The following is a 26,763-nucleotide window of genomic DNA, read 5'->3' on the forward strand; positions in this document are numbered from 1 at the left end:
AGCTGTGAAAGAAAAAAAAAATGAAAGAAATGGGTTTCTGTTAGCAAAAGATGACCAAAAAAGAAAAAAATCGGGATTACCCTCTTGGGGTGTTTCCATTTTAGAAGCGAGGAGGGGCTATGGGAATATTGTTCCCCATAAGATTATTGAGTTTGGTGATTTGCCCTAGAAATTCAACAACCTTGGAAAACCGCAGAGGTGGTGGGGAAAAAACAAAGATGTCAGTGGTGAAGGGAGGCAGCAGTGAGGGCACACGCTGATACAGGATAACGGAGAGGGCAGTGCTACCGTGCATCGTTCAAAACATGGTTTGGGATTCCTCTGTCACTCGCCCTTTCAACAAAACCTTTCCCCAGAGGGGTTTTATGCACTGCGCATCAGGTCTCAGCATCCCAGACTTCTCCTGTAGGGGTAATGGTACGCTGAGATGCCTTCACAAATATCCCCCCCAAAGCAGGCACACTGGCTTTACTGTTCTTGGTATTTCTAAGATAAAAATTAAAAGAACATGTTAATTTAAACAAACCTCATTCCAGACTACATCATCCATACAAAGGCATACAGAAGGGCGCAGGCCCCAGAAACACAAGGCAGAAACAGAAAAGAAAAACCTTTTCAGATCCTTGCCTTTCCATTCAGCTCTGACCCGTCTCACCCACGACCGTGCAACTGAATGACATAAAACACAAAGACACCTCCAGGGATGTCACCTTTGGGACTCCATTTTCTCACTCAGAAATAAAAAATACAACCCTCCCCAAAAGTTTCCTGCATACATTCCACGGCCAGGTCCTTGCTTTGCCGGGGAGCAGCATCCCGGGCAGCCTGCAACGGCTTCTGTCTCCAGCCGGTGTGGTGCTGGTGGGAGGCTGCGCACCAGCAGCCGCGGGGATGGAGTCCTCTGCCCGCCCACCTGCTGCGGGCAAGAAGCCACGCGCGTTTCCGAGACATGGTGCTGCTCCGCGCTGCTGTGAAGCACCCAGCTCTCCAGGGAAAGCCCTCCGAGACCACGAACTTTGGGCTCTCGCAGGTCTTTCCGCTGCCGGCCCTGGGATGGGCAGCCGTGCTGGGTATCTGCGGGATGCAGGCAGCTGCCCGGAGTAGCCAGGACAAAACCATCGCCACCCCCCGAGCGCTGCCAGCCACCTCTCAGCCAAGCGCAGTCTGCAGTCACCGCTGACCAGGCTGGCGCGGACACTGCAAAGAACGGGGTGAGTTTATTGCTGTCCCCCAGATGCCAGAAGACACATCCCTGAGGGATGGGTGGCTCGAGCATCACAGAAAACACGCCGTGTTTCGGGGCTGGGAGGGCACTTGCCTTTTGGGCAGGGGTGCTCCCAGTCACACAAAGGTGGGTTTCAGATCTTCTTTGAAATTCACCACGGGCTGGGGCCCACCATGGTACTCTGTCCGGTGGCCCATGCAGCCGCTGGGCTCTGTGTCTGTGTCCGTGCTGCTGCTGCCCAGGGAGCTGCGCGGGCTCTGGAAGCAAACCTCACAGCAGGGCCGGTGGCAGCCGTGAAACATCTCCTCAGAGCTGCTGCTGCTGGAGTCAGAGTCCGGGTAATAGTACAGCGAGCGCAGGGAGGGCTCTGCGGGTCCCCTCAGGGTGCCCTGCCGCTGCTGGGCCCGTGGGATGGATGGCAAAGCACCCTGGCACTCCGGCCATCCTGGCCATCCCTCCGGCTGGAGGCAGACCTCCCCAGGGACGGCTGGAGGTGACGGTGCTGGTGGGTGAAGGAGCCCTCTGCCAGCCACGTCCCCTTCCCTCCCCGGGGAGATACGTGCCGGCTCCCCACGGCTCCAGCTGCCTGCCACCTCCACCCCACGGCTGGCACGGGGGGACATGTGTCCAGGGAAGCGGGTGGAGGTGGGGGGCAGCAGAATCTGCCGCCGACGCCTTGCCAGGTAGGGGCTGAGGGGCGTGTGGATGCCCAGGTAGCCCTCCTGGGCCCCCCACGCGCCTCCCTGCTCGCCTGGGGGGCCCTGGCTGTCACGCGGGGGTCTCCCAGGTAAGGGTGGGCTGTGGGTTTTGCCATCCAGGCTCAGCTCTTGTAAGATTTCCCGCAGCTTCTCGCTGCTGACGTAGCTGACTTTGGGGGATGGCTCCCAGGCCACCCCAGCTGAGATGTCCTGGCCCGGCCTCTGCTCTGGAGGCTGCCCCTGCCCCGCAGGCGTCCGGCATTCCTGGACATCTTTCAGGCCACGTTCGATGCCATCCCCCATGTCAAAAAGCAACACCCGAGAGCAAACAGCCTCCTGCCTCCCATCTTTCCGCAGGTCCTGAGCATCGCTGCAAAGAGGCGGTGTACCCAGCAAGCAGGGAGGCTGCCACCCATCCTGCTCCAGACCCGGGGGGCAGCTGTCCCCCGGCGCATCCCCATGCCACCCCGAGCTCCGGGTGCAGGCAGCCGGCGGCAGTGCACGGGGATCACAGCTGCTCTCCGCAGACATCAGCCTCATCAGCTTCTCCTTGGCGCTGCTCACTTGCTCCTGCAGGCTTTCGATCACGGCATTTTTCTGCATCAAACAAACAGGCCTGTCAAGCGCGGGGCGGGCGGAGGGTATGAAAACGCCGCCGATTTGGAAGCAAGTGCTGCCAGATAAATGAATCGCCCCTCTTTGCACTCTGCAAGAGCCACACTGGCAGCGCGTGTGACCCGACCTCCCCTGCAGCCCCAGACGCGCGTGTGGGAAGTGGGGTACCAGGGCAGGCAGCTCTCCCTGCTGGGGTGCTCCCACCCAGGCAGCGCAGGCGAGGGAGCAGGAGGTGGGGGGCTTTCCCGAGATGGAGCATCTCCCCTCTAAATTAACCATGTTTGAGTGGGCTGTGGGAACCAGGTTCTCCTGCTCTTCTCCCAACACGTTGGGTTTTTTTAAACCCTCCAGATTATGCCTAAATTTTGCCACCTTGGGGTGCAGTGATGTGGCAAAACAAAGCAGCAATTCCCCTCAGGAAGGAAGAAGCCGGAGGGGGAGTGCCAGTGCAGATGGGGGTGTAAGGAAGGGCTTCCCACCCTGCAAAGCCTCCAGCCCCCAAAAAGGGAAGGGGAGAAGCCGAGGGGGGCCAGCAGAGCCCCGTACCTCGGTGAGCAGCCGCTTCATGGAGTTTTTCTCCCCTATCAGCTGGTAGAGCTGCTCCTCGCTGTACACTGAGCGGCAGCTCCTGCTCGGGCTGGTGAAATATTTTGCCATGTGGCTCATGGTTTGGCTTTCTTCTTCAAAGGCTTTCCACTGCTTCAGCTGGGGAGTAGAAGAGGGCGTTATCCGGCGGCACGCACAGCCCTGCGAGGCGGGAGGCAGGCGCAGCTCCAGCGCCAAGGAGACAAAGGGACGGAGAAGGGGAGACAAAGGCAGGGTGTGACCGAGGAGCAGGGACGGGTGGCGTGGCGGAGAGATGGCGAGGGGCTGCAGTGTCACTTGGAGCCTCCCACCCATCTGAGCCCTACCCTGCCCCTGGCTCCAGCTTTTAACACAGAGAGGGTGGGTGCCTGCCCGCGCTGCAACCTCTAATGCCTGCAAAAGCCCCCTCCCCTCTTCTCTCCCCTCCCTGACGCTGTGACAGACAAAGGCAGTGTCACGCACGCCTCCTTATCCCCGAATCGCTGGTGACAAGCTGAAAACCAGCAACGCTTAGTATCCGTTTTCTCATCTAGTGTCTGCGCGGAAGCCTTGCGCAGCCCAGCTCCAGCTGCTTATTGATCTCGGATGAGCAATAGAAGAGCAAGCCCATTTGGAAAAACAAGCTGATGAATTAAAAGATCCAAGTTAAATGAAATGTTCGGGGTCCCCAGGCTGCCTCAGAAAAATGGCACAGGCAGAGTGCAAGTACAGCTCATCAGCTTTTCCGCCCTCGCTCCGAGAGACCTTGCGCTTGGCAGAGCATTGCCAGAAGGCTTGGTGCTTGTCAGAGGAGGTTTGGATCCTGCTCCCAAGGGCTGCTCATCGAGCAGGCTGGAAGCCCGCAGTTACACTGCATCCACTGAGGCAGGAGGGGACCTCTGGGAATCATCTGGTCCAACCACTCTGCCCAAGTGAGGTCAGCTGGAGCGGGCTGCCCAGGACCGTGTCCAGCTGGGCCTTGAATATCTCCAAGGATGGAGACTCCACAATATCTCTGGGCAGCCTGTTCCAGCACTTTGCAACTTTCACAGAAAAAAACCCTCACATTCTTTTTTCTGATGTTTAAATAGAATTGCCTGTGTTTCAGTTTGTGCCCATTGTCCTGGTCCTGTCAGAGGACACCACTAAGAAGAGCCCAGCTCCCCCTTCCCACCTCCACCCCCATCAGTATTTACAGACATCGATGAGGTCCCGCGAACCCTCTCCTGCACAGATGTGCTCTTTCTTCAGCTTCACCTCTTCCTCCCTTTCTCACCTCATTTCCTTGAGCCCACACATCCCTCCACACATCAAACTGAGTAAACAACTGTTTCCTCTCCCTGTAACAATGGGAGGATTTTTCCCACTAACGTCGTGGCCAGGCACACCAGGCTGCTGCTGGAGGACACGGGAAGCAGAAGAGCCTCGCCTCACCACAAAAGGCTTCCTCCAAACATCTCTGCATCCTCCTCCTCACTTGCAGCAAAGCCCAGCTTCCTCCTCCAACAGCACAGAGGAGGACAGCCTCCCCTGGGGACCACCAGCTGCCACGAGGCCATCTGGATGGCCAGAGCCCGGCTTCATCCCTCCTAGGGGCAGAAACCCTCAACGAGAGCAGGTGTGTGTGCTCTAAGGAGAGGACAACCGCACGAACGACCGGTCCCAGCACCCACAGGGAGGAGGATGAGGGCAGCAGCCACCTCGCCTCCATGTGTGCCCTCTGGGTGGCTGCCACCCGTGGCACACTCTTTGCAGGAGGGCTTCTGCGCCCTGCAACGTCCCCTACTGTCCTTGGAGGCACAGGGGACTCGCCTGGGGATGCACAGCCACCAAGGGCTTGGAGGATGAGCTGTGCAGGTGAGCCCAAACATTTGGGGAAAGAAGCAGGAAAAGAAGTGCTTTGTCCGCCACGGCTGCTGTTGTTAAACTCTGAAAATGTGCCCGTCTCCAGCCAGGTGGTGGGACAGGGGTGGCAGCGTACCTGCGGGACAAAGATGAAGCAGTTGATTGTGGTTGTACACACGAAGATGCCTCCAGAAGTGAAACCAAAGAGCAAGTTGTGCCAAGCGCGGAAGAAACGGTGAACTAAGCAGACAGTGCCGGCAGCCAGGAAAACGAGGTTGACCCCGACGATGAGCGTCAAGGACTGGTTGACTGGTGGGGAGCTGACGTTGTCGGTCAGACCAGCCAGGTAGGTCCCATACAGCAGGAGGATGCTCTGGAAGCAGAAAAAAGAGGTTTCCAGAGTGTGGAAAATTACAGCCTGATGGTGTCAACCCCCACCTCGTACCGAGCCCGGTGAGCTCAGATACACTCAGCACAATCCTAATTAATGCTCTTTGATCTATAATGCAGACCTTCAGCGTGCGGTGGTGACGCTGCAGCGAACGCCCGGCATGCTGCTGCTGCGGGTCACAAGTGGGGCTGGGGAGGGAGGGCAGGAGCGGAGGCGCTGGCTGGCCCTGGGGGTCCCAAGCGAGGGGCATGGGGGGCTGAGGGCCAGGTCGGCAGGCAATGCCACAGAGCAGGGCACAGCCGGGAGAGGCAGTAAAGAAAGGAAACCCTCCCCTTGGGCAGCACGGAGCAGCAAAGGTGGACAGAGGAGAGACGGAGGTCCCTGCGGAGACGTGGTGGTGGGGTGCCGTCAAGGAGCAACGATGCACCTCAGAAGGAGATTCAGAAGGAAAAAGCAAGGCAGAAGAAGTGGATGTTCAGACTGGCAGGAAGAGGATGTATTTGGTGCATCTTTAAATGGAAATGCAGGAAAATACTGGGTGCAATCCTTCTCCCTTCCCTTCACCATTTCGTGCCTGGCTCGCAGTGGTGAAGGTGGCTGCAGAAGTGCTCCGTACACAGAGGCCCTCGCTCTGCCGGAGCACGTCGGTTGCTGCAGAGCAGGCTCCCTCACCGTGCTGCCCCTCAAGCATCTCATGTGAGCATCTTTCCCACGTGCTCAGGACTAAACTACCTGGCAGGCCAAATCCCCCCTCCCCCAGGGAACACTGGCAGGAAACACCATGTATTTATATATACTGTGTTTATACATATACTGTATTTATATGCGTCTGCAGCACAGTGCACGGTCTGCCTTCAGGATCATTTGGAAATACCATCAAACAAAATCCCTGCCCCTGCAAGGACGCAGAACACATGGGACATGACTCCTACATTACTCCCGTGCTACCCAGTAAACGCAACCGTTGGCCTTTTACTGAAGGACATTAAATTGTTATTTGGGCATCAAGAAGCACTTTGTGACCTGAGATGCAGATGTTATGCAGAGCCTTCTGGACCCCTCTGGGCTGTGGGTGCTTGATGGCCATGACAGCCATTGCCAGGGTTAGGGTCTGGAGGGACACTTACAGGCAAGGGAGATTCATACCCACCGTCTGGTGGTATGTCTCTCTTTGGTGAGACTCACAACTTCAGAGCACCAGGAATTCTCAAGGTGGGTTGGAACAGTGAGACCGGCCTCACTGGGAACAAGGCTGATGCCTTACCCTGCTTCGTAGGATCCACACTGGATCGTAACCACATTCACCACAGGGCACCTCCAAAGACATGGCCCAAAGGCAAGCCAGCACCTGATCGCTGAGCAAGAGACCAGCACCCAAGTCCCATTGGAAATTCATATAGCCTGTCTGGGATGCAGACAACAGCACTGCCATCCGCTAAACTGGGACTCTCAGCAAGCACAGGACTACGCTTCTGTTTGTTTGTTTCAATCTTGAGCAGGGGGCTTTGCTCCTAATTCCAGGCATGTCCTTGGCAAGTCATTTCTGTTCATCGCTCTGTGCCAGTACAAGCAGGGTAATACACTGAGTGGCTTCACAACGGGCTGAGCACATTAATGCCATGGAAGCTAAGAAGGGCTATGTACATGCAGAGATAGAGCCTACTCTCACATTAGCGTAAATCCAGATTAACTCCAGAGAAACCACTAAAGAAATAACTCCATGACTCCGCGCAGGTAGACAGGATCAGGGTCAGGTTCAACATGACGCTAACAGAGGGACCTGGGACTCGCAGTGGGGGTGGTTTACTCCAAAAAGCAGTTTGTAGGAGCTGTAGGCAAAAGCATTACCCGTCTAAACCCTACCACAAACCACAGACAAAATCAGAGGTGGGAGACGCAGCACTGAACGTCCGCAATCCCTAGCACCAAATGACTTTTAAGGACAGACTAATGTCTTCAAAATGAAGTGTAGGGGGGAGACAGGCTTCGCCTTGTCATGGGGTCTCCTTCTGCTCTTTTTCCTATGGTTTTGGGTAGATGGTCAATGAGTACCGTGTTACAGCAAGTCAGAAAGGAGCTGCCTGTACTGCAGGCAGAGATGGAGCCATTCCCAAAGAAAATCTGTGATCTCACAAGCTTCATCAACATCACCTTTCTGAAACGCATCCAGCCTCTGCCAACCCAGAGACACATGAAACCACAGATAATTACAGCAATAATTACACCTACATAGTTACATCAGTATAACTAACTCTTCTGGAATAAGAACGGCCATGTGCAAAGCCACACCAGTGAAAGTGTACCTCAGTGGTATAATTAAGCTGATACACATCCTGTAAAGTTAGGCACCAAGCACTTGTCATCAGCACCTCCTTGATTTGGAGTCAGAGGGCTCGGTGGCTGAGCCACGTAGCGCATCGCTGCGGGGGATGGTCATCTGAGGCTTTAAGGAAAAAGCGTGCTTTAGAAAACAGCAAGGCAACAGTTTTAAGAAGGGAGACAGATGAGGGGTGGGGGTTGCAGGGAGAGAACTAGAGTGGCAGCATGTGCACGATGTACGTAAAAGAGATGTTAAGGCAGGGGGAAAGTGGTTAATGGGGCTGCTACAAGGGAATGGAAGAAAACATCAGGATGGGAAGGACTGGAGATGGGAGAGCTTCTGAGATGAACAGGAGTCGCTGAAACCTGCAGTAGGCACGTAGCTTGGGAGGGCAGCGGAACTACAAATGCTGCTGCACACTTTAGGCTGTGGGACCAGGAGGAGGCGAGATACAAGGCAGGAATCAATAGAGAGGTTACGTACCTTAAACCCCAAAATGAGAACGAGCCAAAGGTCGGAATAAAGAGACGCGCAGGACTGCACCCGGCTCACTGAGCACGTCATGCCCCTCTCTGTCGCCTAGGAGGCAAGGGGAAGGCAGAAATGAGGGCTGGCACCCGGCGCAGAGCGATGGGCAGGCAGGCGTAGGCATCTGTGCCTGTCTCCTCAAAATTCCTAAAAGGAAAGGCCAAAGCTGGCGCTGCCAGGGGCAGGGGGTTAAAGCCAGGAAGACTCTGGCGCTCTGCTGCCAGCAGGGCTGGCTGAACCTTTCTCTAAAGCACCTGCAGATGCCCTGAACCCCTCCTGTGCCACCCAGGTGACCTGCACAGACCTGGAGACATTGCAGCGGGCCCTCATCTCTGCAACAGATCAGACATAAACCCAACACAGAGTGCCCGGAAGACTTTCTGGCTTGTTTTTCTTTCTTTCTTTCTTTCTTCTTTTTTTTTTCCTAAACAGCACCTCCAAATGCCTGACCATCCACCAACTTTGTCCACAGAGATCAGACAGGACATGGCGCCACCCTCCACCACCCCTCCTCATCCCTTTACCCGCAGCGAGACGCTGAGGCTTCGGAAGCACTGGACTGGATCAGAGAATACCCACGTCAAGAGCAACATCGCGTCCGCCAGCACCAGCGCTGCCACCATTGCCAGCAGCTGGAGGTCTTTGATAATCTGCAAACACACAAGCAGAAAGCGTTACCATGGGGGGCAAACAGACACTGACAATCTCCATCCCCTTGGGTCTGTTTCTGGTTCTTTCTTCCGAGGGACGTGTGCAATCTAACAGTTCCCCGAGAGCAGAGCCCAGTGGCTCACCTACATCCGAGTCAGCCACAGGGTCTCTGTCTCCAGCTCCCAAACTCTTAGATACCTAATCAGGCCGGGTATAAACCCTCCCTGATGGTGTGGCTAGCTGCTATGACAAAAACCAGCTCTTCCAAAACAAGAGTATCGGTCCTTATGCCCATATCACAAGCAGAGAGAAAAAGGCTGGGGGAAAAAAGGTGGAGGATTATCATTTTGCAGGTAACACAGACCCTGGTGCCTCAGGAACAGGAGTCCTCGTTGGTACCCAGTTCCCCTGCAAACCTTCTCACCTCACCTTTCATCATCCGAAACCTACTTTTTTTTTGCCACTGGCAAGTGGCTACTGCAAGATGCAAGTGCGCCGTTACATGCACAGTCATATAGGTGGCTCCCATTTCCCTCCCAGCTGCCGTATCCCCTTCCTCCAGTGCTGCACAGGACCACCCAGCACTCTGTCCCTCCCTTCAAGAGGAGGTGAGATGCACCTGGGGGTGGCCCTACATCAGATGCCTTTGAGGATACCTGGTTTGTTTTCATCCTGCAAAAATAATCAGCCCAGACCCGGACACAAACACCAGTGCATAGCGTAATGAAGGCACGTGGCTGATGTAAAACAGAACCAGACCTTCCGTGGTGATGGGGTGGGACTCCACCGGGGGACAGGCAGCCTGGCAGGGCACCCATTTGCCTGCAGAGTGGAAAAGCTCCTGCCTCATTGTGCAGGAATAAAAGAGGAGCCCATGCCCAGCTAGGTGTGAAACCAGACCTGTGACTGCGGCACCCATCCTTGTCACACGCTGGTTTCATTTGATACCCTGCACCGGTTTGGGACTTGCCGGTGTTCGCCCCCCTTGGGCTGTTTGCCCCCCACCCCGGGTGCTGTGTACTCACCACCCGTTTGTCCGGCACCCGCTGGGTGAACACCTTGTAGAGCCGCCAGCTTTTCCCCAGGATGGGGCCAAACACCAGGGAGGTCCCCACGCACAGCAGGCAGAGCCGCACCTGCCGGGGGGCACAGTGAGGGGGCTGAAGGGGACCCCGTGGGGCTGCTGGGGACACCCCGCACCCTCCCACCCAGGGATGCAACAGAGAGAGGTGGGATGTGCCTACCGGCTTCTGGAGGGTCATATCGGATACTAGAAAGCTGACCACAGGGTGAAGTAAATCAAAAGGTGCGTATTCCTCGGTGGGCACCTGCTGCCTGGCTTTCCCCCCGCACCCCGAGAAGCTCTCATCAGAGGAACAGGCAGGGAGAGCCAGGCAGCTGGCGAGCGGCAGGGGCACGGAGGGTCCCAGCATCAATAAACCACTGGCAGGCACCTCCGTTAATTATCCTCAGGCCAGCAGCTGAGCAGGAGGTGGGGTACGGGGGTCCCTCCCACATCCCACCCTCCCACCTGGGTGCACACCCAGCCCCCTGTCCGGCAGGGTGCCTGCCCCAGGTCAGGACACAGGGGCTCATCACACAGCTCAGCGTTTTGACGACGACCTCCTTAGCAGCCAAAAAACTCACCCGCAACCTCGCGGCACCCGTGCAGAGAATCCCACCTCCCTTCGGGCCCCCCTCTCCCTATTGCACTCCCAGAGCCCAGCAGGCTGCCTGCCGGGGGAGCTGCCCTCCCTGCTGGGGACCTGCCTGGCATCCCCCAGCGCCGCTGTGGTTTGCAAAGGCTGCTCAGGCGGAAAGCATCTGGTTGTGTTTTGTGTCTGTGGAAACCACAGCCCGGCCGAATGCACCCAGCAGCGAGGTGGTGACAAGCTGCAGCTCAGAGAGGGCACGTACAAACATGCGTGTGCGTGTGTGAAGGCATCTGTCCCAGCAAACCTCCCGCTCACCTGAATAAGCTTTTCCACCGAGTCTCCAGATGGCAGGCTCTGCTCCTGAATCCCAAAGAGGTAAGCGCTAGTGTAAGTCAAGCCGCTGCCCAGCAGGGTCACAACATTCAGATTGGGGCTGGACATCTTCACGATCCTCCAGGAAACAAAGCAGGGAAGGCAGTGACAGTTACTGAGCGCCATGACCCGGCAGCACAGCGGCAAGGTCCCCTTACAGGGAGGATGATGGCCATGAGGGATGCTCACACACTGCCCTCACAGCTCCTCCAAAAGCTCAGCCATTGCTCCGTGGTGTATAGCGAGTCCCCTCCACAGTGCGCACCCCATCCCCTACCCTCCATTGCCAGAGAGCTTCACTATCCATAAAGCATTTGTTCTGCCCTACCCTGGCACTCCTGTGGGACAGCAAGATCCCCTCTCCCCAGAACGGATGGGTACCAGGCCTGCCCCATGGCACCTCTACCCCCTGCGTGGGAGCTGCAGCACAGAAAAGCATCCTTGAGGCAGCTTCAGCCAACACCTTTATGGACAAGACGGTGGGAAGGGACGGGCTTTCTGCAGCAAAGCAGCCAGGGTCACCGCAGCCAGGTCTCTCTGCTACCGGTGCCCGTGCCAGGCACACGAAGCTGTGCGGTGGTGCCAGCACGTGCCGCAGCCACGCGCCCCCGCAGCCGCACAGAGCTGGGGCAGCAATGCCCCCGGCCGCACAGCTGGCATGCAGCACAGCACCCAGCTCAGCCCCCCAGGTCCAAGGCCAACATCTTCCTCCACTGTCTTCTGCTGTAAAGGGGTAGAAGTGGAAAACCTCACCAAGGCAGCCAGAGGCGACTGTCCCAGCTTTGGGTACAGCAGCTACAAACACCTTCAGGAAAAGGCTCTTCCCACTGCTCCTGCCTTTGAGGAGACACCCCCACCCTCAGCACAGTCTCAACTTCAGGAAGCTGCCAACAACGTTCAGGTTACAGCTTCCCTCTGTAATTTCACCCCATCACTCATAATCCTGTAACTGTACTCAGGGAGGGGAGAATCGACCCGCCGATCTCTCCCGACCTCTCACCCTTCTCCAGCAAGCCCATCAAGCAAAAGCTGTAGCTCCTGCGGTGCCCCCGCATAGCTCTGTCCCTTCGATCTGCTGCAAAGTCATTGCATTTCTCTACCCTTGAGCTCCTTCCTGGCTTGCTGCCTCGCAGACGCAGAACCTGGGATTCAACCTGGCTCTCTCCCTCCCTGCCTTCCTCGCCATGCCTCAGCCCCTGCAGAAAGGTAGTCATCAGCTCGCCCTCTCCGCTGCCCTCTGAAAGAGGTCTCCTTTGCCCTCCCAGGTTCTGCAGGCAGACCGATATCTATGTGCTGTAGTGCAAATAAGTAACACATATTCATTACAGCTTGCTCCGAGAATGCCTTCAGGGACCTAAATAAGTCGGTAATCGATGAAGGTGACCACCAAACTTTGCTACAGTAAACGGAGTACTTGAGACCAGGCTGCAGGTCGTGCAGCTTCTGCAGCGCAGCAGGCACAGGGCTCGCTGGGAACCCTTCCAGGCAGCACCCTCCTGCTGCACGGTGGCTCTAAGAACCATTAAGTTTCTTAACACAACCAGAGCACTAAAAGAGCAGCAGCCCGGGCTGCACGCAGCTGCACATCTCTGTGCGAAACAACAGCACACGGAGCACAGAGGCTTTGCCGGGTGAAGCCTGGGAAGGGGATGTATCTCTGGGTGGGGAAGCAGCTGAGAGACCACGGGACCGATGAAGCTGGGCAGCAGGTGGCAAAGGGCCAGGTGAGGCAGCCAGAATTGCTGAGGAAGGCAAAGAGCTGGCTGAGACAGTTTGAGCTACGAGGAATCGATGAGGCTTCTGCTTGATTTATGCCGCATTCAGGGGAGCTGGACCTTTTACATCCTTTGTGCAGACTAAACAGCACCAAGGGAAGCCGGCACATCACCGCCAGCTTCTCTCACCCATGGAGATCGTGTTCACCACCAACACCAACAACCACCAAGATCAAGAACGGTTAGCAATACCTTAAAATGGCAAGTGGCCCAACAGCAGGAAGGATCTGTGTGCACTGTGGAGAGCATGACAGCTTGGCTCTTGGAGGTATGCTGCTCAGAGTGATGCTCTCAAGACTGGAGTGGAAACCAGGTCTCTTTCTGCTCACTCCTGTTTATGGTTTTATTAAATAGCACCTTTGGGATAAGACTATGCACTGCTGCCTGTGCCATGCCAGAGGGCATCCCGTGCGCTGTCTTGTCCACAGCTCCCAGCCTTGGGGAGGGAGGGAGCGGTCCAAGCAGAACTGTCTCCACCAGCGATCAATACTGGGTGTGATGGAGAAAGCTGCAACATCCCTGGCATTGCCCTTGCTTGCCCCATGCTGCTCATGCAGGCTTGTACCCCCCTGGCCCTCAGTTGGCCATCAGCTCAGAGCCTGGTCCTGGAGGAGCCCGACCCCGCTGCTCCAGCTCGGGCAGCTCTCACAGCAGAGGAGGGAAGCCCTTACCTGTTTTTCCTGAAGCGAATTGTGAAGACAAGAAAGAAGAGCGCTAGCAGGACTCCTCCGGTCAGGAACGTCCACACAACTCCCAGGAGAGCAACAGAGAAGGACGGATAGCTCTTCCCACTGCGCTCAGAAGATGTCTGCGGGAGGCAAAAGGGGTGAGGAAGAAGAGGGCACTGCTGGGGCTCCCAGCGAAGGGGGTCCCTACTCGGGCACCATCACTCCCATGGGTGCTCCGGCTCACATCTCCCAAACCCTCCTCATGAGAAACGCTCCGGCACCAGACCAAGCGTAGCGAGGGACACACACTGCCACTTGCTGAGCACACAGGAGGGGGCAGCCCAGGAGCCCTCTTCTTATGGCCAAGTAGCCAAATACATAAGGAACCCACACAAGTGACTCAAACTCCAGGCAGCCCTGGTTGTGGGAGAGGGGAAAACGGGTGACAGTTCCCCACTGTCCTCGAGAAAGAAACCTCTGGAGGTATCTCACGGTACCCCAGCTTGTAGCACGTGTCTTTGGCAGGCCGGGTAGGGCATCCTTGGCTCCCACCCTTGCCCTCCATGCAGCAGATAACCAGCCAGCCGGCTGACGTGGCCGGGAGCCAGCGGCAGAGCCGCCAGCCAGCACAGAAAACACAGAGCAGGGAGTGGGACGGCGTTTTTCGGATGCGTTAGGCAGTGACACATCCAGCTGGGCTCCACCCGTCTCCCAGCTGGCTGGAAACTAACCTGGTCCTAGGGAGACATCAGCTGAGAAGTGGCTTTTGAGGGACACTCCCAAAGCGGGTATGATGGAGGCACCTCTCCCCTTGCACACAAGCGACCTTATGGTTTTAAACCTCTGTTTAAAAATATTTTCTGCTATCTCCCTGTTAGCATAGGATGGATAAAATGATCCTACTTGAAACAAGAAACCTGTTTCCGCTGTGGATCTAAAACACCCCAGCACGTTTAACAGGGTGTGCATGCGTGGGTTTGTTCACATGTACTATGTGTGCATGTTACCGACTTTTTTTTTTTTTCCTCTTTAAAAAAAGCATTAGTTTTACTTAACTGCTAGCGCATCCCCTTAAGGGGAAGGACAGGGACTGAGCTGGGCTCATACACCTCACTAACTTCTCTGGTGCCAAGTCCTTTCTCAGGTGTTCCAGTTCACCTGCATGGAATATCTACAGCAGAAGAGGATTTTTTCTGACAGCTGTCATTGCCCCCAACTTCCAATTCTTCCTCCAGGGTCTGAGCTGTTCCTGCTTCCAGCCTGGCTAGAAGGGAACCTGCAGGGAGAAGGCAGGCAGCGCTTTGGAGCCGATGCCTTGTCTCCCTCTCCCCCAGCTGGGCTCCCTCTCCTCTGGGCCGGCAAGAACAAGGCACAGCTTGGAGAGTTACAGCCAACGTGTAATTCTTAAAACAAAAATATGTCACTGCCACGCCAGCACAGCTGATCCGCGGGCTCCTGGCAGCTCACATGCGGGTGCCACGCTGCTCGCAGGGCTGCTGGGTCGGGCAAAGCCCTGGCTGGGGGAGGCAGCCAGCGAGCCGGCGCTGCTGCTGCGTTCCGCTGGGATCCTCCGCTGGGATCCTCCGCTGGGATCCAGCTGCGCCCACAGCCCAGCCCCACTTCACAGCAGCATGGAGGGATCCCTGGGGAGATATTCATCTCCCTCCTGCAAACTGCTCCCCTCCCTCCTCTTCCCTCTCCTCATCCCCTGGGGGGTCTTTTGGCTCTCTAGGAAATGGAGACCGCAGCGGAGAGTGGAGATGGGCGGCCAGGTCAGTCCCCCTCCCCTTACACCACGACTCACTGTGCGAGCCCCCATCCTTTGGCACAGGGCAGGGACACCGTCCCACCTGCCTGGTGGGGCTGCTGGGGCCAGCCCGAGGCTGTAACGCCGCCCTAGTTCTGTGTCCTGCCTGGTCGAGCCCCAGGGAAACACCCGGCTTTTGCCAGCACGGTGAGCAGGGCGCGCTCAGCACCCCGGGGCTCCCCCACACCACTCGCAGCTGCACCCACCAGCAGCACCGCTCCGCCCCAGGTTGCTGCTGCACCCTCCTCCCATCACCCAGGGATCAGTAACACCCCCCCAGCCTCCCCCTTTCCTTCCCCAACGCCCTCGCCCCAACCCCGACCGCTGTTTCCCTGGGTGTTGATGCTACGTGAAGTTGATGGAGCGCTTCGTTTGCTGCTGAGAGGAGTAAATCCTGGCCCTAGCAGGAGGAATATTAATTGTGAGGCAGCTGCCAGAGCCAGAGAAGCCAAGCAGCTTATGGTCTTCTAATTAAAGGCCCGTGGTCGTGCAGGACGTGGCGCGGAGCGGAGCGGGCCAGGTCTCGCTGGTCCATCCAGCAGTGTCACACAGAGCCAACTGCACCTCAGCGCATCCCGGTGTCATTTCTACTGGCTCAATGCAGGGGGGAGGATGGGGGGAGCGGTACCTTTTATTACAGATGAAAACTTTTAATTAAATCCTGCTCTATTCATATTTGAAAAGCACTTTGAAGTTCCAGGGAATGGGAAAGGTCAAGGGCAGAGGAGGCCATCCCAGGCCACTCCTAAGCGGCTGTCACGCCAGTCGACACACGGGAGGGCTGTCGTGGTTCCTCACCTTCTGGCTAACTGCTGGGTGTCATCTAGACAGGGCTTGTCTTGGAGGCCATCCCAGGAGGTGACAGCACGTTGCCTGCGGCTGGACCGGGATTGCTCAGCAGCTGTGCCCCCCTCTCCACCCCTCCACCCAAACGCACTTCTACAGAGCAAACCTCAAGCCCCAGCGCACCCGCCCGCTCCGTACGTACCACGGTGACAGTGCAGAGCTCCTGCAGCACCTGCTGCTGCTGCTCCTGGCTGCCAAAACTGGAGCTGCCATCGCAGAGCTCAGAGCAGTTGAATCCCGGCTCCATAGCACATCCTCAGCCGTCATCCAGCCGTACCTGCGCCCCTGCCAGAAGGATGAGGGTTGGCTTTCTCCAGCAAGAAGTACCCTTTGGCATACACCGTTACTCCCTCCCCCCATCAGCAGGGAGTAGGGAAGGGGTCCGGCAGCCCGCGTCTGAGCTTACCCAAACTGATGCGGTGCACATCCAGAGCCAGGACGGGGAGCACCCACCTCCAGCACCCTCAGGGTATCCCCTGCAGCGAGGCGGCTCAGCGTGGGGTGCAGGTCCCTGCGGAGTACGGTGGCATCCCCAGCCCTCCTACGCCACCCTGCAAACCAACACATGCCGGGGTCACAGCAGCCCCGGGCCCCTACACCGCAGCTGCAGAGCTGAAACCAGGTGCTGCGTGGGTCCGAGCCGGAGCACAGCACCCCGGCACCCTGAGCTCGCCGCGGCTTTCCTCCTCCAGCGCATCTTCCTGCACCAGTGCAATTTCAGGGTGTACCTGGTCCCTTCCCGGTGCCAGCAGCCACTGCCAGTTTCCTGGCACATTCCCTTCTCCCAGCAAAAAACCAGCAAGCGAAGGCAACAACAAACAGCAGCAAGTCTTGCCATCACCTAATGGGACCTACACGCAGGCCTGGGCGAGCAGGGGAGGAAGGCACTTGAATTACACACGTACCCAAGTGTTTTGGCTGACTCGGCCCCAGCGGCAGCCTGGCTAGCTGAGGAGCGGGCTGTTTATTAAAGATTTAAAAGCCTGGCACCGCCGTGCTCCCCATCCCTCCCGGCGCTCCAGCTGCCAGGTATTGTCCCCGCCTGCTGCTCCCACTCCTCTCGCACCACCTTTGCCTCTGTTCCCTCTCTCGTTTCTCTTTTTGGTGGGGATTTTAATAAGCCTCATTACCATTTTAGACATGAGGTCATACTTATCCTCAAGCATCCTTACTCAATTACCATTGTCACCAGTTTTAATTAGCTTCCAGCGCACGACCATAAGCAAGCCTCCCGTCGTTAGCAGCTGGGGAGGAAGCGCAATAGCTCACTCCCTATTTGCTCCTAACAACAGGTGGGAGGAAAAAAATTATCCCTGTCGTGCTCCTTGGAGCTGCTGCCCAGCTGAGCATCCCCTGCGCTCACCACCCTGTGCCTGGCTGGTGCTCCATCCTTCCCTGCCGCTACTCCTGACGCTTCAATCCCCTCTTCTCACAAGTCCTTTCTTTGGAAAAATTCCTGTAATTACATGAGCAAAGAATAAGTAAATTAAAACAAAGCATGGTCACCAGGATCTGGTCTGAAACTTGCTGTTCTTCACGGGGGGGTAATCAGGATTCAAATGCCAGAAAAGCTGCAGGCATTGTTCTCAGCTCATGTCAACTGATTTTCAGCTTTAGAGAAGTCGCTTACAAGTCCCAGCCCAAAACCATCAGGGTCAGCGGGCTGCTCATCCACAGTTAGCAAAGCCACCTCTGAAGCAACAACTACAACTGTCCTGCTGGCAGGACGCCGCCGTACCCGGGGTCTGGACACCATCCTGCGCCAGGACTGCCCCAGCACGCCATCAGCCCCTGCGTCCTACAAACACAGCAGCACCCGTTAGCCAGATTCAGGATTTTACGCGTGACAAAGGTATTTTTGAAGAGTGCTGGTGCGAGCCAGCTCCATCAAGCCTCCCTCTCTGTCTCTAGCTTGTAGCAAAATGCGGTGGTGTTTCCCCCACCGCAGGACCACCCTCTGGAGCCCTTCATCGCTTAGGCTGAGCCATCGGGCACAGGGTGCAGCTGCAGGAGGCATGCAGCTGCTGCAGCAAACGCCAGATATTGCAGCAACCGTAGGGCAGCGGGGAGGAGGAGACCGGCTCCGGGTGAACAGTTCAGGGATAACACCGGTAAATGAGACGGTGCATGGAGTTGCCGCGTGCGGTCCCCGAGGGTGGGGGTAGGAGGGAGGCACTGAACCTCTGATGTCAAGAAGACCTGCAGGTGAGTGCTGCCCAGCCTCCCAAAGGGCTCCACTCCTCCCCACGCCCCCTGCTGTGTTTAAGGACAAAGGGGGGTCTCCCTATACCCCCTGTAACCTCCTGCCATGGCAGAGGGGGGGGCCCCACCTACCAGGTGGACCACTACCAAGGCTGGCACGAGGCCAGCAGGCACATCCCTCCCATGGCTCGCGAATGGGAGATGTTTCCACAAGGAGCATCAGTACAGCCCGCTGTCCCTGCAGGATGTCACCCCTCGGCAGAGGGCAGGAGCCCCCCGGGGTCTCCCCAGCCCCCACCCCACTACTCTGCAAACGGCTCCCATGCAAAATTAATAACAAGCTGAGGCCAATTAGAGCTCATTAGTATGCAACAAAACAAGCTCCAGTGTGGTTGTCGCCGAAAGGCAACAGGCATTTCCAGCCCAGCTCCTTCCTCTTGTGAGAGCTGGTAGGAACGCCATGGCCTGGAGAGCATCCGAGGGGGACCAGTGCTGCGGGGGTCACTGCCCTGAAGGGTGAGGCTGGCCAGCGGCTGGAGGGACAGACAGCAACACAGGTAAGAAAACACACCTTTCAAATGTGAGGGTCTCCTGAGGGCAGAGACTTGTGGGGTCTGGCAGGAGGTGGTTTCTGTTGGGTTTTTTTCAAGGCCAAAATGCCCAGCAGTTCTGGCGGATCACTCCTGGAGCAGAATCACAGAAGGTCTGGGTTGGAAGGGACTTTCAAGGATCACCTAGCCTAACACCCCTGCCCTGGACAGGGACACCTTCCACTAGAGCAGGTTGCTCCAAGCCCCGTCCAACCTGGCCTTGAGCACTGCCAGGGATGGGGCACCCACAGCTGCTCTGGGCAGCCTGTGCCAGCACCTCACCACCCTCACCATAAAAATGTCTTCCTTATGTCCAGTGCATGTCTACCCTTCTTCAGTTTAAAACTGTTGCCTCTTCTGTCACTCCAGGCCTTGGGAAAAAGCCTTTCTCCATATTTCTTACAAGCCCCCTTTACGTATTGAAAGGCCACAATAAGGTCTCCCCGGAGCCTTCCCTTCCCCAGGCTGAACAACCCCAGCTCTCCCAGCCTGCCTGCACAGCAGAGGGGCTCCTGCCCCTGGTCACCTTCATGGCCTCCTCTGGACCTGCTCCAACAGCTCCATCTCTCTCCTGCGCTGAGGACCCCACAGCTGGAGGCGGCGCTGCAGGGGGGGGTCTCACCAAAGCGGAGCAGAGGGGCAGAGCCCCCTCCCTTGCCCCACTGGCCACGCAGCCCAGGGCACAGTTGGCTCTCTGGGCTGGGAGTGCACGTTGCCGGCTCACATCCAGTTTTTCATCCACTGGTCTCCCCAAGACCTTCGGCACAGGGCTGCTCTCCATCCCTTCATCACCAACGAGGAGTTAGCTCTCATTTTCTGTTTGTCACTCCAGAAACACTAGGCTCCAGTTTGGGTGATTACAGAAGAAAATTCAGCTCCCAGAAAGAGGAAGGGACAGGCTGAGGGCATTCACGGCTCCTTGTGCTCCCGTCAGCCTGAACATCACAGAGGGAAAAGGGAAGCTGGAGAGTGATGCGACCGTCAGTGGAATTTACTGTCATTTGATTTTCAAACAACAGACACGAGGGACCACCACGAGAGCGGCTCCGACAGCCCGCACACCCCGTGGAAGCAGTCGCAGTGTCAGGTGAAGCAAAGCCCTTGCTCAGCCCCTCGGCTCTGCTCGCCTCGCTCCCCTCCCCTCGCTGCCCTCCGGCCAGGGCACAGCACCTGGGTGTTTGGCCACGGCTGAGCACCGGTGTGTGCCAGGATGTGACCCCATGAGCCTGAAGTTGATAGGAAACAAGTGACCAGACCACATGAAAAATATTAGCACCATCATCGTCTAAACTAAAAACAGACGTGCTGACTGTTAAATATAATAAGCAATTTGTGGTCATTGCATCTGTTGGTCTTCAGGGCTGGAAAATCTGTTTCTTTAGGTCCTTCAAGACCCAAGACTACAATGCTGAGAAACTGTAAATTAACACAGAAATATCCCTCAAAAAAAGATGATGTTGTCGAAATGTACATCTTGACTCTTTCAAAGTTTCTTCTTCCCTTCAAAACCCTTCTTTTGAAAAAGCAGAGGGAAAAAAAAAAAAACAACAAAAACCAAACCTTAAAGAAGCTGAAAAATTGATGCAGCACCTATGGGCCCAGAGCAGGCAGAATGAACATTTCACCCCAACCGCTTCCTTTTGATCTAGCACTGAAAAAGAGACTTCTTCCCAAAGAACAAGGTGATGTCACGGCTTGGTGAATCAAAAGCTGGAAAAGTGAAGACGTCAAAGTGCAGATGACAGAACAACCGCACTCAGAAATGTGCCAGTTCTCATGAGCCCTGCAATCCTGCCCGGTCCAATCGGCCCCAGCAGAGAGATGGTACATGTACACCGCCGCAAGAGAAGAGCAGAACACATCTGAAGAAGCACATCTGTTGGCAAAAACCTCTTGAGCAGACGGCTGTGTGTCCAGCTGTGACCCGCGGCTTTGCTGCGTGCCAGAGAACACCAGCCCGGTGGGCAAGAAGCGATGTGCAGAGCGCAGAGCCACTCCTGCGTCCTCGGGGCAGCAGCACAACGATCTTGGCTCACCCATGGTGGGTCTGGGCTGCTGCTACCACTGCTGGTGGGAGATGGAGGTCTGCTGGTGGGGACCAGCCCCGGTGAGCCAAGACGCTGGGCCACATGCTGCAAACGGCAAGTCATCCGGATAACTGTTCCAGCGAGATGAACAACGTGAGATGGGGCTTTGCAATTCAAAAAATGCTGGCACTTCTGAGGCACGCTCCTGTTCTTCCCTTCTGCTCTTCTTGTCCAACAAGATCCCTTCTTGTTTGACCTGAGAAACCTGCAATATCGCCAACCCCACAGCAATCAAAAGAAAAGCTGGTTGCTAGACTTACTGCAACACCCCCCCGCAACGGAGCCAGGTAAAACTCATGAGTTAAAATGCACAGCGTATCTGAAACTTAGCGTTAATTTATATTTAAAACTTCAGCATCTAAGTTTTCACACTTTCCCTTGCAAACACAGAAGGAAAAAGAAAAAACCCAAGAATCTCTGCTTATCACTTAATCCTAAAACCTGGGTTACAAAGCCTCAGTCCCTGGGAAGCCTGGGGAGTTGTCACCCTCCTTCCCAGGGACCGCGCCGTGCTCCTGCTCCATCCTGCTCTTGCCCCTGGGATTTCCAGGGCCACCTCCAGGCCTCTGGGGTATCTTCATCCCTGGCAGACAGACAGCTAGCTCACTGCACAGCCACGCACTGGGTCACGTCACAGGGCCCACACAGGGAGATCTGCCCACCCAGGCAGTGTCCCCAGCTGTGGTCCCACTCTGGGACCCACGCCAGGAGCTGCATGCAAGGGCAGGAGATGCAGGACGAAGTGCTTCTGCCTCCTGATGCACAGGGAGCTCACCAGGTGATGCTGAAACCTGGAATTTCATGTTGACTGAAGCTAACTGCAATTTGGAAGCTTCCTACTCATTTTGGATAGCGTCTCCCAAGATCACGAAGGTGACAGTTTCTCAACACCACCCTCACCGGTTGCCTAGCACTGCGTGTCTGCCCGCTGTAGGTCCCTCAGCTCGGGAGGATGGCACCAGGCCGGTGCATGTAGCTTTTTTTTACTTTTTTAAATGCAGGTTAAATACCTGCCATCTCTTTTCCATTCTGTGGTTTATGTTTGAATTTAAAGAAATCTTCATGCAAAACAAGTCATGACTTTTTTTGAACCACCACACAGTCCTGCAAGGAGCCGACTCACGCATCTCCCACTGGGGAGCTGATAAGGCTTTTAACGCTCTGATGTTAATTGCTATACAATGATAGGCGCATGAGAAATAGAGACGGAATAGACTGGAGATGCTCTAAGGAAGGAAAATTGGAAGGGGATACCGAGAGACCAGGGGAGCATGCCACGGGTGAGACCAACATGGCCAGAGCTGATGGGGAGGTGACCAACTCCGTGCCACCCAGAGACCCCAGCCCTCCCATGTGTCTGGCGGTAGCAGCTGCTGAGCAGCACGTGGATGGAATGAGTGGAACCCCCCAGGTTTCTGCCTCCCCGAAGCAGCCTGGAGCCCAGGGGCTGGGACCCCACTGCCCGTCATGCCGAGCTCACCCCCCCTGCACCGGGCGGCTCGGCAGCGCTCCCCGCACAGTGCCCAGCCGCTGCGGGAGAGAGCCAGAAACCCCTCGGAAAGCTCCTTCCAGTGGATTGAAACGACACATCGGTACCCCCAGGTGGAAGCCCACCTTTCTGCAGTGAACCAGAGAGGCAGCAGGATCTCTGCCACAAGACAGCAGCCTTACCTCTCGAGGCTAAGGCGGGCACAGTTCCCCCGGTGAAGACGGGGCAGGGGACGTGTCCCAAGCACAGCTCGGAGAAGATGCGGTGCAGCTCCTCAGCCTTCCCACGCCCAAACCTCTGCCCTCGTGCAGAACGCCCCAGCAGCTGCGCTGCATGAACAATGAGGCCAAGCAGAGGTTTTTCACCACTTTGGGCAAAACCTTGGGTTTTCATTATTTCTTAATGACTTCCCCAATCATTTAATTTAAGAATGGGAGACCACAGGCGTAGGTGCTGTTCTGTCTCCATGGGGCAAGCTCCCCATTTGTCCCCAAGCCCTGGGCCAGCAGGGTCTAGTCCCAAGCACCAGGTGTGTGGCAGATGACCTGGAAGCGGAGCGGCAGGGGCTGCCCCTCCAGAAACACGCGGCCATTTCCATGCTGAACCACAGGTTCATCACAAAGAGGCAGAAACAGGGTCTGGCTTGCAGGGCCAAACCGCATGGCCACCATGCCCCTGTGCCCACAGAAACACGGCTGCTTCCCAGAGCACACCCAAGAAGAAGAAATGTTGGAGGTGTGCAAAAATCCTCAAGCATCTGCTTCACAGTTTGCCATCCCTGGATCCCTGGTAGCTGCTGCAGGGTAAGCAGCGAGCCCTGTCTGCGGGGCTGGTCAGTCCCGGATCACTGCCAAGGATCACTCCTGCATCCCTGCCCTGGGGAGGTTGTCACAGAACTAGGATGCTGCTGTTGCAGCTGTGTGACACACTTGCCCACCAGGATGCTGATTCAAGGCACTGTCACAGTGTCCTGGTGCAGCACTGTGAGGTCTCAGTGCTCAGAGCCCAGGGTCCCTGCCCATCCATGTTGCCTACGTTGCCTGTGTGGTCCTCTCCTGCTTCCATCCATCCATCCACCCACCCACGGACATGACCTCCCTCAAAAACCTGCCTTTTCCCAGGCCATTTCCAGAAAATACCGCTACTTTCTGCTCTGTGCATGTGCCCCAATACGCTGCTCTGAGGCACGGCTGAGCCCTGAGCACGGCTCCAGCATCCCTCACACCCATCAACTCCTTCGGGGCGTTTGCACCGGCCTGACGAACTGCAGCGCACTCAACAGCTTTACGGGCAGGTGTAGCCTGCAATTTTTTCCCTCTTAACTGCACCATCTTTAGAGAGCCCCCATGAATAAGAGGTAAAAAAGCCTGATGATTTAGTATTTTGATTTACAAGAGAGATCTCCTTTGTGGTTGAGGTGTGTATGACTGAGTTGAAAAGCAGAGGCTCGCCCCCACTGAAGCTGTTTGCTGCGGAGCCATCAAACGCAGAGGAGGAAGAGGCTGCAGAGGGAATATTTTCATAAAGTTACACTTCAGATTTTGCCTGTGCCGTCCAGAGCTCCCCCTTGCCAAAGCTGGCAGAAAGCTGCAGCTGCTCCTTCATGCAATCAGACACCGGCCCCTGACAGCCCTGGCACCAGCGCTCCCGCTTTCCCAGGCAGGGCTGGGAGGGCCGGGCTGCAAAGCTGGACGACCGCAAGCATGGGGACAGCTGCTAGCCCTAACAAGGTCAGCGCCTTTTTCCTTTTCTTTTTTTTTTTTTTTTCTTTTAAATCTGGCAGGATTTTGGAAATCAAGTGACACATTGTGGCCCTGAAAGAGGTGCCGGAATGGAGCGCCGCATTGCTCTTTCGCCTTGGTCCTGCTGACAGAGCAGCAGGGAATACCTCCCCCAGGAGACAGATCTGACACCAGGCTCCGAAAGCCGGAGTCCACGGCTCACCCAGCTCCCCTCCCCTGGGCACCGCAGCTGCCAAACTGCACCCATCCATCCCCTGCTCCGGCTTCTTCCTTCGCTGGGCGAAGCAACCACCCCATCAAGGGACAAGGCCGTACCAAGGCTGGCACGGGGTCTGCCAGCCAGGGCTCCCTGCAGACCGGCGTTTGCTCAGGGCTTGTGCAGCTCCAGAACTGGAGCTACTAACGGCGCAAGCACAGGGGTCTGCAACCAGAGAGGCGAACACGATGCCCCGGCACCAGCTGGGTGAGGCAACGTGGCAGATACATCCAGGATGCGTCAGAACTGCCAGCTGCAACCCAACGCTGGCAGCTCCCAGTTACCAGGGATCTGGTTTCCCTGCCCCTCTCGGGCTGCAGAGCACCTGGGGGGCAGCAGAAAATGCAGGTCTGGGGGAGGGCTCCGTGAGCCGCCCTCCCCAAGATGTGCCCGAGCATCTGGGGGTTGCTGGGTGACGCTCACCCCGGTCGTGGAGGAGCAGCAAGAGCAGTGGGCCCTGGAGCGCGTCCCGGGGGTCTCACCCCCAGCAAGCAGGGGCAGGACCGTGGCTCCAGCACCGAAGGGGTGCGTGGGCCCCTCTCTCTCCCTCCCTCCCCAGCAGGTGGTTGCACTGCGGGGTTGGTTGCAACCTTTCTTCTCCCCAGACTGGACTCCACAGCAGATGCAGCTTGCCCAGCAGTAAGTGTTGTGAGAGCAAACCACCCGGCGCCGCAGCTTCGCACCCCTTTCCCACTGCAAGGCGCACCGGGACAAGTCCACCACCAGTTTTGCGCTGAGGGGTGGGCTCTGGGCACCCCCACGCCAGTGAAAGGCAAACCGGCAGCACTTCACCCCCAAACTGTGACCCCAGCCTGCCCGCCACCGCCGCCGCACGGGGCTGCCGGGGGGCGGGACGGTATTTTTTAGGCAGGGCGCTGGCACAAGTCCACCACCACCTCAAGCTGGGGGGTGGGCTCCGGCCACCGCCGAGCCAGCAAACGGCAAACCGGGAGTGCTCCATGCCCACCCCGCGCCCCCAGCCCCGCCCCCCCCGCCACCACCGCTGGGGGGGTTTGGGGTGCTGTCTTCTCCAGACCCCCAGGGCACCGGCACAAGCCCACTGCAAGTTGTGGGGTGGGTTCCGGGCACCACCGAGCCAGAAAAAGTCACTCCGGGAGCGCTCCACGCCGACCCCGCGCCCCCAGCCCCGGCCCCGCCACCGCCGCAGCGCGGGGAGCCCCGGCGCCCCCCCGGCGCCCGCCCGCCCAGCCCCCGGCCGCCGCTGCGCCCCCGCCGCGCCTCCCTGGGGGCGGCACGGGGGGCAAAACACCCCAAACCCCGAGCACCGGGGCGGAAAAGCAGCCCAGAGGGGGGCACAGCCACCGCCGCCCCCGCCGCGCCCACGGCCCCCCCCCGCCTCTCCCCACCCCAGCGGAGCCCCCGACCCACCTGCGGCGCTGGCTGCAAGCGGCGCGGGCGGCTGCCCCCCTGCCGGGCCGGGAGCAGCCCCCGCCGCCGGGGGACGCGGAGCTCCGCGCTGGCGGCCGCCCCGCAGCGCCCGGCTCGGCTCGGCTCGGCCCCGGCGGGCGGCGGGGAGGGGCCGGCGCGGCCGCGCTCCTCCCGCCCGGGCGGCTCCGGCGGGGCCCGGCTGCTCCCACCGGCCGCCGAGTCCTGTGCGCTGGGGGGGGGAACGCGGCGGGCGTGGGGCCCCCACCGCCAGAGCCGGTGCGCACAGCAGCAGCACCCCCTCCCCAAAACACCCTCACGTACAGCAGCAGCAGGACCCCCTCCCCAAAACACCCTCACGTACAGCAGCAGCACCCCGTCCCCAAAACACCCTCACGTACAGCAGCAGCAGGACCCCCTCCCCAAAACACCCTCACGTACAGCAGCAGCACCCCCTCCCCAAAACACCCTCACGTACAGCAGCAGCAGCACCCCCTCCCCAAAACACGCCCACGTACAGCAGCAGCAGGACCCCCTCCCCAAAACACCCCCACGTACAGCAGCACCCCCTCCCCAACACCCCCCCCAGTGCCTGCTTCACACAGCAGCAGCAGCACCCCCTCCAAAAAACACCCTCCCCCGTACAGCAGCAGCACCCCCTCCCTAAAACACACCCACCCCACCCCCGATAGCACCTGCTCCATACAACAGCAGCAGCACCCCCTCCCAAAAACACCCCCCCAACAGTGCTTGCTTCATGCAGCAGCAGCATCACCCCCCTCCCAAAAACACACACAGCACCACCCCCGAGCCGGGGTGTACAGGGACCCCAGAGGCACAGCCCACCACCCCTCCATCCCCACCTGACCTGCTGCTGACACCGCGTCCCGTTAGCCCCCCGGCACGTCCCGCTGCCCCCCGGCTGTGCCCATCTCCTGCCCCGCTGCTGCAGGTGGGGACACGGCCCAGCTGGTAATAAACCCTCTCGCTGGGGCGCTGCCGGCAGCTGAGGCAGCACAAAAACCCCACGTCTGCGGCAAAACCGGCCGGA

At 57.7% G+C, this 26,763-nt stretch overlaps 1 protein-coding gene across 2 annotated transcripts; it reads right to left on the reverse strand.

Annotated features, from left to right (window-relative positions):
* Nucleotides 1–462: 462 nt before the first annotated feature.
* On the reverse strand, nt 463–25,838 carry GPR156 (G protein-coupled receptor 156). 2 transcript variants are annotated; one of them, XM_055809179.1, is made up of 11 exons: nt 25,716–25,838; nt 16,367–16,511; nt 16,103–16,245; nt 13,311–13,447; nt 10,808–10,943; nt 9,863–9,973; nt 8,711–8,836; nt 8,142–8,237; nt 5,084–5,320; nt 3,085–3,243; nt 463–2,520 (listed from the first exon to the last, which is right to left on the reverse strand). In XM_055809179.1, the coding sequence occupies exons 3-11, from the start codon at nt 16,205–16,207 to the stop codon at nt 1,342–1,344; spliced, it is 2,286 nt and encodes a 761-aa protein (XP_055665154.1). In that variant the 5' UTR covers nt 16,208–16,245; nt 16,367–16,511; nt 25,716–25,838; the 3' UTR covers nt 463–1,341. The 2 variants fall into 2 exon arrangements, with proteins under 2 accessions (XP_055665154.1, XP_055665155.1); XM_055809180.1 differs by lacking the exon at nt 3,085–3,243.
* Nucleotides 25,839–26,763: the final 925 nt, after the last annotated feature.

Source organism: Falco peregrinus, chromosome 6 (assembly GCF_023634155.1).
Source record: "Falco peregrinus isolate bFalPer1 chromosome 6, bFalPer1.pri, whole genome shotgun sequence".
In the NCBI taxonomy this organism is placed as follows: Eukaryota; Metazoa; Chordata; class Aves; order Falconiformes; family Falconidae; genus Falco; species Falco peregrinus.

Coding starts and splice junctions, on each gene's coding strand:
- GPR156 (XM_055809179.1), bottom strand. CDS start 16,207: ATGGAGCCGGGATTCAACTGCTCTGAGCTCTGCGATGGCAGCTCCAGT. Junction 10,944..13,310: donor ATTCGCTTCAGGAAAAACAG/GTAAGGGCTTCC, acceptor TGTTTCCTGGAG/GATCGTGAAGATGTCCAGCC. Junction 2,521..3,084: donor TGAAGCGGCTGCTCACCGAG/GTACGGGGCTCT, acceptor TGTTTGATGCAG/AAAAATGCCGTGATCGAAAG.